At 37.9% G+C, this 12,034-nt stretch overlaps 1 protein-coding gene across 1 annotated transcript in view; it reads right to left on the reverse strand.

The window, feature by feature from the left end:
- The window catches only part of mycbp2 (MYC binding protein 2), a 331,873-nt gene that overhangs the window by 271,447 nt on the left and 48,392 nt on the right, over window positions 1–12,034 (reverse strand). Inside the window, 3 exon segments of the mRNA XM_020054739.3 lie at window positions 2,609–2,851; window positions 5,718–5,914; window positions 6,314–6,467. Of these exon segments, the coding sequence (XP_019910298.2) occupies window positions 2,609–2,851; window positions 5,718–5,914; window positions 6,314–6,467 (594 nt within the window).

Raw genomic sequence — 12,034 nt, forward strand, 5'->3', positions numbered from 1 at the left:
GCAAGCAAAGTTAGAGATTTGGCGGCAGCAATAAGACTTCCGGTTTTCATATTTTGCCTTCAAAATAAAAGCCTGCGATGGGTTGTGTATAATGTTAATATTTTCGAAGGAAAATATTGGGGTAAAATATAAATTAAACAAATTACAATTTATATAACATTGTATAAGATAATAAATATTATAAGGTGGCGCACATTCAGAAATGGTTAGAGCTTAAGTTAATGTAGAGAACCTTTCTAATATAAAAAAACAATGATGTTATTGTTGTTATTTTGATTCTGCTCAATAGTTTAGAGAAGGATTGTCATATAAATCTGGGAGGCGATTCATGAACAGTTTTAAAGAATGATTAATTAGGGGGGAGTAATTAGGTTAAATAAGTATTGTCAAATAATGTTAACAAGGAATAAAGTTGACAAGGAAGAAAGACTGATTTTAAGGGTTGACATTATTGCAATACATAAAAAACAAGTTTGTAGCATCACATAGAAAAATAACGTTTTGTGAGATTTGGGGATAGAGTTTTAAGAGGCTGCTACATTAGGATTCTGAGGCTGTGGTGACGAGTTGTTTTGTGTGTGGCCAGTATGCTAAAGATAAAAACAGAAACAACACGTGTGTTCCCGATTGTCTTAAAATTGCGTCTTGACATTAGATCATTTTGTCATGCATTGACATCACGCCAAGTCTGAATATTTAGCTAGACACTAAGCATTGTGTTTAATTGACTAACATTTCTTATGAAGTTTACTTTGACTTCTTCGTTAAGTGAAAAGACGAGAGAATCGTGGAAACACCAGAACCCGGCCCACAACATGTTTATAGGGGACAACACTTTTGTTTTTTACAGAAAAATCCTACCTAGTGCAGCTTTGAATACTTGGTATCGGTACTCGGTATCGGCAAGTACCCAAATATAAGTACTCGTACATGTACTCGGTCTGAAAAAAGTGGTATCGGTGCATCCCTATCCTTAACATACATTCCAAAAATATTAGACAAATGTACAGAATGTTTTTTAAATCTTAAATATTCCATATTTCGTTGGCTGGGACTCATTCATTCTTTCATCCAGATCAGTAAATGTTTGTATACAGGGAAAGACTGCAGAAACATTCAGATTATCTTACCTTTAAAAATAAACTGGAAAACCAAAATAAACTTAGCAAAGAATGTCATAAATTTTCAAAGAAAAGACGCAGGGCTTTTGGCTGTCAGACACGCAAAATACGGAATGCCTTGCGAAGTGGCCGTAAGCGCAATGTTCTTTTTTTAAAATAAATTACCTTTTAATTGATCGATATGATTGCTATTCTTGATGTACACGCATTTTATTTTACATTGTATTCAACATTTTATTTTATATTTGTATGATTTTATTATATTAGTGCCAGGGTTTACGTTAGCCGGCACACGCAGGCATTTCGCCAGTATCACGTGTATACTGTTATCCAGCAGATGAAAATATCAACAACCAAAATGTCTGGTGGGAAAGATGCCAAATAAATTAATTAATTAATTGATTAATAGCATGTTTAAAAAAGTTTTAAAAAATTTTAATTGCATGATGTTGCAACCGAAGCCAGCAAGACCACAGAAAAGCATCAAGCTCCTGTCACTCAAGAAATGGAAGATGCAACAGCAGACAAAATATTTTTCAAACCAGAATGGTGGGTCAAGTTCAAATGGTTAAGAGATGAAAAGGTAGACAGAATAGACTAAAAGTTCTTCACCATTTGTGAGAGGACAAACGGCTTTACTGAAGGGTCCACCAATTTGAAAACCTCTGCACTTACAGAACCCAGTCAATACTCCAACCAAACATAAGCTGTTAATTTAACACAACACCGAAGTGCAATTGTACAGCACTGTGATAATGTGACCAAGTCAAGAAAAGACAGGCTCATCTCAAAGCTGAAAGTGGTTAAGAACATATGGGTTAACATATTAACCGAAGTCTCTAAAATCCCCTGATTTTGATTGTCACGCAGGTTTATACAGACACAAGCAGTGGAGCACTTCTATTCAATGAGGATGCGCCACAAATAAACAGGAATTTGAAAAACATGGAATTCGGACCAACCAGTGTAATATTTTATTTTTTTCGAACTAATCGCTTCTTCATTCACCTTATTTTCAAGTTATTCAATTTAATGGGCTTGAAATGCAAAGAGACATACATTTAATGTAGGCTGAAGTCTTTAATAAACAATAGGAATGCTATTTGTTTTATTTTATTGTTGTAGCCTATATGCTGGGTTCAAAGTTTGTGAAGAGTTAAAATACCCATGTGGGATCATAGCGTTTGTGTTTCATTGCTGTTAAAATGTAGGCTATTATATGGCTATTCAAAATATTTGTCCAGTAGTCGCTCTATATGTCTAGAATTCGGGAATATTAACGACCATACTAGTCATCAAACAAAAGTCTAACGTCTAACAATTATTACTACCGAAAATACTATTTTGTAATTTCTAGTCATATATAAATATTTGTCAATTTCTTCATACTTCACATTTATAGTATGTTCACATATAATATATATAAAGCAATAAAATAATATGAAAACGTTCAGAAATACTTCAATACGTTTTTACAAACAACGTACCCTGACAGTGCCACTGTAGCCTGAGCCCACTTTGTAAAGGCCATCCTTGCAGAGCAGATAGAGGAAAGAACCATCTGTCTGCAGCAGGCAGCGCTCATCCGCATCGATGGTCACCTCCTTCAGTACCCACTTATTCATCAGCGCCGCTCGCTTGATACCATTGCCAAACCAATCCTGGATCTGGATCTTTCCCACTAATACGGCCTGCACACTCCTCTGTAGTGCATTCAGAATGGTTGGCACCTGGGACGGGGAGTGAAGAAAGAAGAAAATAAGCACTTATTCAAATTTTGAACAGCATGGCACCATTATTTCTGCCAAAAACAAAAATGTTTTACACGTTATTGATGGAAAACAACTACATTTGGTAATCTGTCAAGCTTAACTGTTTTCTGACAAAACAACCGTTGGAATTGGCTGAATTCAAACAGGCACAAGCAAACTATTTCCTATAGCCACCATACACAGCTTCTGTTCTTCGGCAGTAATGTCATCGAGGTGAGTGTGAACTTTATCCTTCAACAAACTATGTGAAGATGGGCAAGCAAGGCGATGCAACCTATTTGTGTCAGTGGACATCACAATAACATTTGTAATTGTGGAAAATGCTGTTGTCATTAGGTACAAGGTACAAGGGACGTGGGAGAGGAGACTTGAGGTTTCACTCGTTGCCACATCAGTATGGTTCTATTCACAGTAACATCTCTCAACCACATCACCAGGAAGACATCCTGCAGATCCCAAGATCCTCCAGTTCCCAATGACAACGAATGCAGCACACCTCACAGTTCCCAATTATCGAAATACTAAACCCGCTCAAGAGTTTGTGATAGCTTTCTAACGTTCTTTGATCCTAGCATGCCTTCCGTGTTTACAATTTAGCTTATCCAAGTCTGTACCTTCGCCTGAGCCTTTTTGACATACACACTTGTATTTTGGATTTTGCCTTCACCCTGCTGTTAGTTTACAAAGTTCTGTACATTATTGCTTTCCTTGCTATATCTAATATTAAAATGTTCTACCCATATTGTTCATATTCCCCATTCTACTCCTTTTAAATGGCTGCTAGTTTACATTTATGTATATTATTGCTATAGCTTAGATGTCGTGTACCATGTCACAAGGATTTCATTGTGCAGGATGACGCTGCGTTAATTATTCGGTGCATTTGATAAATAAACTTTGAACTTCTGGATTTCCTTTGTTTGTATTGACTTCTGCCAATTCACATCTAACCATGCTGTTTGCCTGCTCCTGGTGTTTGGTTTGAAAATAAATTATACTCGCTCTGCAATTGGGACAATACCTCTGCCTCTCCCAAGTTGTATTGGGGGACAATCAATGGAGCAACTTGGTCAATGAGACATACGAGTATGCGAGAAACATTTTACTGCAGAGGATAGTGACCCACGTTCACATAGAAGATTAAAGGTGAATACACTTCCATCAAATTACCCAGATCAACCTGTGGAGACAACACAGATTGTATGTAATTCTTCCAATTGCTATGTTATAATACATAAAGTACACGTTGTCTCAGGATATTCGGGGCAAGGGTTGGGGATTGGCATCGCCCCCCTTTACCCTGAACCCCCGTAAAATTTTAAAGAGAAATTATAAACACTTCTCTCAGCAAGCTTTTATCTCTGATTTATATAATTGAGAGCTCTTATCTATTTATTCTACTCTGGACCCAGTTTTAGCAATTCATTTTTTAGGTTTTATTTTTTCCTCTCCATCAGATAAACATGCTCTGCTCAAGAATCCTCTTGTAAAAAACTAACTAATCCTTGGTTCTCCCCAGAATTATCTAACCTTTTTCTGCTAAAGAATCAGGCTTGGGCCTTAGCTAGGAAAACTGGTGCCCCAGCAGATTGGATTATTTTTAGGCAATTAAGAAATAAATGGATAGCAGCTATCAAAAAGGGTAAATTAAACTATTTCCTTAGCGCAATGTCCGATTCAGCTGGAGATCCTGTAAAATTTTGGAAAACTGTTAATTCACTGAAACAGGGGAATTCTGCTATTTGCCTGCCCAAAAAAATTACCTCAGACACCCCTACTCTAATTGAGAAAATTATATTTCTAATGCTTTTAATAAGCACTTTCTCTCTGCAGGTTTTTTATTTGAATGTAAAAATGGACATTGTAATCATGACCAGACTGCTGACTTTGTCTTGTTCCCTGCCATTAGTTACCCTGGAAAATGGAAATCCTATTTTTAGTTTTCACTGACAGAACCAGAGGTTTTAGCTGCCCTTTGTGGCTTAGATTAAAAGAATATCCATAGGCGCCGACAATTTCCATACCTTCTCAAGTGCGCGCACCCCCTGATAGCTCTGTGACACACATTGTTAATTAAAAATAGGCCTATCCAAACATGAGCATAATGACAACACAAAAGAACACAACAGCCTAACAACCATAATATATTTATTTCAATTTATTTATTATTTTCATTTCAAAAATAACCACACGTAATGAGACGTGTGGGCACAATGCTTGGAGCACAGCAAGTCCATTATGTGGGTATTCCCTCTTTTTAAACAACAACATTTACGTTGTACTGATTTATCTACAGTGAAGGAAAAGATTATTTGATACCCTGCTGATTTTTTTATGTTTGCCCACTGACTATAATTAACTGGTAGGTTTATTTGAACAGTGAGAGACAGAATAACAACAAAGAAATCCAGAAAAATACAATTTTATAAATTGATTTGCATGGTAATGAGTGAAATAAGTCTTCGACCAGTATTAGTACTAGGTGGCAAAACCTAGTACCTAGTTGTTGGCAATCACAGAGGTCAGACGTTGAGTGACTTTGGAATAAAAATTATGTGCAAAGTGATTGTTGACTATAAACATAATTGTGATCTGGCTAAAATTTTCTGCCTCATTCTATTTGCACTTCTGGTTAGATGCTAACTGCATTTTGTTGTACTGTACTTGTACATGTATAAAGACAATAATGCAGAATCTAATCTAATGTGACTCTTACCTTTCATTTCTTCCAGAGTGCATATTACCAGTCATAAAAACTACCCCAATCACTGTTCACATTTTGGAACATTGTATGAACAAAACCATTATATGGTTGTTTTCGCACCTGAATAGTCTGGCAAGCATGACTGCCGTTGTTGGTGAGGATAGCGGAGACAGCCTGCAGAGTCTTGCCCGTGTCTCCCCAGGACACCACCAGACTGAACAGGCAGGCACAGGACAGGGCAGCAAGTGCCTGCCCCGTGGGATCATTCATTACAGTGCTTCGCACTGTTGTCTCCAGCAGCAGGTGGAATAGAGATTCTGTAGGGAGGAAATGGAGGATTAGGAGGGGATGCGTATGTGCAATAGGTTTGTGTGGTCTATACAAAAATATTAATTTAAATGCTTATGTGATGGCTTCCATAAATGCATGACTGTGTATCTGTGTTTGTTTTGTCTGTGTGCATGCATGTGTTGCATGCATTTGTGTGTCTGTTCACCATTAACTAAGCTGGTAGAAACCAAAGAAAATTCCATAACGAAAACAACAATTTCACACTTAGAGGTAAGATTTTCTTACAATTGGGTTAAAAGAAAGAAGTTAGGTTTTGGTTTAGATTTTTGGTTAATGGTTAGGGTTAGGTTAAGAATTTTTTTTAATTGGTAGAAAACCATTTCTGTCCCAACATGGATAGAGATTGTGAGTGTGAGTTTACTGACCTAGTACATCAGGAGGTTCTGTCTGGAATCCCTCTGGTTGCTGTCCTTGCAGCATGTCCAGCAGGGCCTGTAGGCTCCGCAGGCATAGTGAGGGGTGGGAGAACCGTGTCTCCTTGATTAGTTCAAACACCCCACACAGACCAATGCCAATAATCTATAGGGGAAAAGAATAGGGGAAAAAAACTATACGGTCAATAACATGGATAAGCATGCATAATACATACAAAAATATAAATAAAACACTAAAAGTGCTAAAAGACCGAAAATAGCCCAATGCCAACAATCTAATGACAGACATCTAGTGACTTGTGCTGTATAGCATACATCACACATAGTCCCCGAAACTACACAAGACATCGATAAGAAAACGGTGTCTGCTGAATCAACAGTGTCTCCTGGCAGGGGCTGAAAGGTTAGGCAAAGATTAGTTGGCATTTAATGGAGTCCATGTTGACATATCCTAACAAAGCTCCCATGACCTTGGGATGTACAGATGTCGCTCGTTTAATTACAGCGTTTTCTTACCACGGTAAGATCAGGTTGATTGCGTCAACAGACGGTAGATTGCGTCAAACTGTGATTGCACTATTCCAAACACATGGGGAAGCTAGAACGCTGAAAATGCAATTGGTTCTTGAAAATCATTTTCTAAACGACAGTACACACAATGTTCACAAAGTTCTCCTAAAATAAGTTATAACGAATTTAAAAGTGGAATGTTTCTAGTTGCAACTTCACTGATACAATAATGACATTTTTAATAAAGAAATATACAAATAGCCTACACAGAAATAAAAACTACTTATTTAAACATTTGAATAATCTTAAGAAAAAATTAAATACAAAGCAGAACAATTTGTTATAATCAAGTACAGCATGGTAGAAAAACACATCTTAATTCAAGACAGTTGGCAAATGTCAGAATTTACTCTATTGTATTTAATAGACAAATGCGTCAGTCGCTTAAATAGCCATACTGTATAATTGCCTAGATTTAAACAGCAATAAAACAAATTCTATGATCCAACAAATGTTTTATATTTAAATTAGTCAGCATAATGAATTCCTCACAATCTTTGGGAACTGAGCATACAGTATAGGCAAAACCAAAGATGTTGCTATGATCACATTGTCCTCTGGGTTAATTTTCTTAATCGATCGTCTTCCTCTTTTTAACAGCAAGCCCTAATCGAGCTAAGCGTATTGTGCCGTTCACTTGTCAGACTCCAACCTTTATACAAATTATCTGAATTATTATTTTTAAGTAGGCAAACGGATTCTAAAATCAACTCCTAATAAACTGCATACAAATTGGAATGACCACCATTTGCCTCACGCAGTGCAACACATCTCCTTCGCATAGAGTTGATAAGGTTGTTGATTGTGGCCTGTGGAATGTTGGCCCACTCCTCTTCAATGGCTGTGCGAAGTTGCTGGATATTGGAAGGACCTGGAACATGCTGTCGTATACGCCGATCCCAAACATGCTCAATGGGTGACATGTCCGGTGAGTATGCTGTCCATGCAAGAACTGGGATGTTTTCAGCTTCCAGGAATTGTATACAGATCTTTGTATTATCATGCTGCAACATGTGGTGATGGTCTTGGATGAATGGCACAACAATGGGCCTCAGGATCTTGTCACGGTATCTGTGTGTGGTGTGGTTACACATGGTCTGCGGTTGTAAGGCCGGTTGGATGTACTTATGGCGACTTATGGTAGAGAAATTAACATTCAATTCACAGGCAACAGCTCTGGTGGACATTCCTCCAGTCAGCATGCCAATTGCACGCTCCCTCAAAACATGCGACATCTGTGGCATTCTGCTGTGTGATGGAACTGCACATTTTAGAGTGGCCTTTTATTGTGGCCAGCCTATGGCACACCAGTGCGATAATCATGCTTATCAGCATCTTGATATGCCACACCTGTGAGGTGGATGGATTATCCCAGCAAAGGAGAAGTGCTCACTAACACAGATTTTGACAGATTTGAGAACAATATTTGAAAGAAATAGGCCATTTGTGTATATAGAGAAAGTCTTAGATCTTTGAGTTCAGCTCATGATAAATGGGTGCAAAGACAAAAAGTGTTGCGTTTATAATTTTGTTCAGTGTTAAGTACAGACACAGGCTTGAATGACAGCAGTTTCACTGAAATAACTCTTAGCTTTGACGTGGCCCTGTCTGATAAATACTGTTTTTTTATCTACTGGCATCACAATTTAGACAGATTTTTTTTTTTAAATGCTGTTTTACCTCTAAAGTTGCAGAACATTCTAGTAATCTGATACTATATATTTTATACCCTCATCCTGTGATGATCTTGTGAATAGCTTTAATGGTCATCACTATCTTCTTGCAATAGGACGAGCTGGATGGCAAAAGAGTGCAAATAGCACCTCAAAAGCAATTTGAATAAATATATAACTATTCAGCATGACAATATAATTGAAACGAAAAGCTTTGAGTGAAGAAAAGGGTTCAATTCTGGCTTTACTGGCAGAGGGATACAGTGACAGTCAGGTTGCTTCCACCTTGAAAATTTCAAAGATGGCAGTTCATAAAAACAAAGTCAATCAACAGACATTGGGGACAACAAAGCTACAGAGGGCGAAAACAACTGCCCACTGAAAGAGATGACCATCAACTCATTCAAATGTCACCATAGGATGACATCAAGTGACCTACAAAAAGAATGGCAAACAGCAGCTGGGGTGAAGCGCACAGCGAGGACGGTTCAAAAAAGGCTCCTAGGGGCAGGGCGGAAGTCGTGCAAAGCTAGAAATCAATGAGAAGCAAAGAAGAGCCAGGCTGAAGTTTACAAAAGACGATAAGGATTGGACCGTAGATGAATGGAGTAAATCTTCTCTGACGAGTCACATTTTCAGCTTTCCCCAACACCTGGTCGTCAAATGGTTAGACGGAGACCTGGAAAGGCCTACAAGCCTATTATCTGGGGATGCTTCAGCAAGGCTGGTCAATCAAGGTGTGGATGGAGGAACACCAGACCAAGACCCTGTCATGGCCAGCCCAACCTCCAGACCTGAACCGAATCTGGAATTTGATCAAGAGGAAGATGGATGGTAACAAGCCATCAAACAAACCGAGCTACTTGAATTTTTGTGCCAGGAGTGGCATAAAGTCACCCAACAGCAATGTGACAGACTGGTGGAGAGCATGTCAAGACAAATTAAATCAGGGTTATTCCACCAAATATTGATTTCTGAACTCTTCCAAGTTAAAGCATTAGTATTTTGTTGTTGAAAAACAAATAAGAATGTGTTATCTTTGCATTATTTGAGGTCTGAAAACAATGCATATTTTTTGGTTATTTTGACCAGTTATTTTCTACAAATAAATACTGTAAATTACAATATTTTTATTTGGAATTTGGGAGTAATGTCAGCAGTTTCTAGAATAAAACAAAACTGTTCATTTTACTCAAACACATACCATAAGATCAGATAAACTGATCATTTTGCAGTGGTCTCTTAATTTTTTCCAGAGCTGTATTTGTTAAGCTTAGAAGGAGCATGGCAAAAAAAGATTTACATTTATTGCTCTACTGCATTGGTTGAATATGTACATCATCTGCGATAGATGGCTCCAATACTGTACTGAAGAAGAAATGTTTTGTCTTTCATATCTCAGGTAGAACTGTCCACACTGGTGTGCAAGGGAATAACGGTAAATCAGATTAGTCAAAAATGTATTGATGGAAAATGGAGCAGCAATGACTGAGAAAATCCCTTCCTGGGGAAAACTACGATTTGTCCCGCCCAGTATATCACTGTACGCATAACTATGTGATTTCAATAATATTAATAACGCAATGAAAGCACTTAATGATTATTGACGTTTAATAGAGCGTTTCTAAGTTTCAAAAATTGCAACCCCCGCCATTCGTCTCACAATGGTTTCATCCAATGTTCTTGTCTACTCCATGCATGTAGCTATTGTGAGATTGATCCAGTAAGTTTTTTATGTTGGTAGGGTTCAAATAAAAGCTGAATTTGGAGAGCTACAATAGTGAGCCAACCGATGGCCCACACTAAAACAGTATTATAGCACCACACATGGTGTCCCCCTCAATAATTGCTCTTGAGAAAATGTCATGTAATTGTCCCCTCCAAAGATTATATTACATTTTCTCCCCTGGCCTGATTGCAAACTCAACATTAAATTAAGGATTATAAAGCATTTTATAATTGCTAGAACACCACACTTGACTTCTCAGATGCAGCTGCAAGCCGATACTGGACACAAAGGGAGAAACGTTGTTCGTTGGACAACCTGGACAAAGCAAAGATGGACATCAAACAGCGGAAACGACCCCGCAAGCGACAGGTTTGTTTATAAATGTGTAGAAGGAAAAAACACATTGACAACGTTTGTTTTATATTTTATATGGAAGCGATGACCAATTTCTCTCACAGAAATTAGGCCACATCTAAAATGGGTGTATATCCCTTTTTTATATTAAGCTAAAACAGCGACATACGTTTATTTGTAAAAATAAAAATTAAATGCACACTTGTAAAAAATATTAGCAAACTTTGAATTACTTTTGTAGTTCTATAAAAAATTTGCATATGTGTAACCAACTTGATATTTGGAATCATGCTACTCATTAATAACACATGACAACGTAAAACACGGACACAGAGTTTTGTCAATAAAATTTCACTGAAATGATTTTTATTTTTAAATCACAATTTGTGGTAGCATGTTTCACAGCGTTTACAAGCAGATATACCCATGAGGACTTTGATCGGCACAGCATAGCTTTTTCTGACCAATGAACTGAGTGCCTGAGTCCATCGTGTTTTCATGTTTTAACTAATCTGACTAGATTTTGAATACAGGTTTCAGCACGGTCAGCTTCTCCTACAAACTTGTACCTCAGTTGATGATACTATACCAAACCTTTTATCCAGTTCGTTCAATGTGACAATGCATTTGAAAAGTATGAAAAACTTGATTGAAAAAATATAAACATTTTAGGAATAATAACATGCTAAATTACTACAATGGAAAAATATTAATTAGCTAGGAATTAACATTTTGCATATGATTTTTCATGCTGAAACTGTACCCTGTTCATTGGAGCAGAAATGTACTCTGCTGGCAATACTCAGCCCTCATTCAGGGTGGTTGGTTGGTGTCCTTATGGTTGATGCTTGGCAATGTGGGTGGATTGATTTCCTGCCTGTTGGGCCCTGTCCAGGGCCTCCCCGGAGTAGGGCCAGATCTTCTCCACTATAAATCCTTGTAGATATAAGGAATGCATTTTAAAAATTGTCCCCGTCTTCTGCCCGGTTTTAAACTTATGAGGTCTTGGCCCACACCTGCAGAGTACCAGGCTTGAATGACTCGTTGCTGTCCCGGCCCAAAGTCCTCCTGGTTGTGTAGCAGATCAAGACGATACCTGATACCTGCCACTCTGCTGACCCCCCCTCCCCCTGTGTTGTCCCTGTCCTTGTCCATCTGGTCATGCTTCCGACCTGGACTAGGTATAAATAGACTCAGGACTCAGCCCACATCCATTTATTATTTATTACAATTGTAATCTTAAAGTGCCCATATTATGAAAAAATAACTTTTTCTGGGTTTTGGGGTGTTCTTTTGTGTCTCTGGTGCTTCCACACGCATACAAACTTTGAAAAAACATCCATGCTGTTTTGAGTGAGATATTGGTTTCTGAATGTCCTCTGTCTT

This window comes from Esox lucius, chromosome 16 (assembly GCF_011004845.1).
Source record: "Esox lucius isolate fEsoLuc1 chromosome 16, fEsoLuc1.pri, whole genome shotgun sequence".
Taxonomy (NCBI): Eukaryota; Metazoa; Chordata; class Actinopteri; order Esociformes; family Esocidae; genus Esox; species Esox lucius.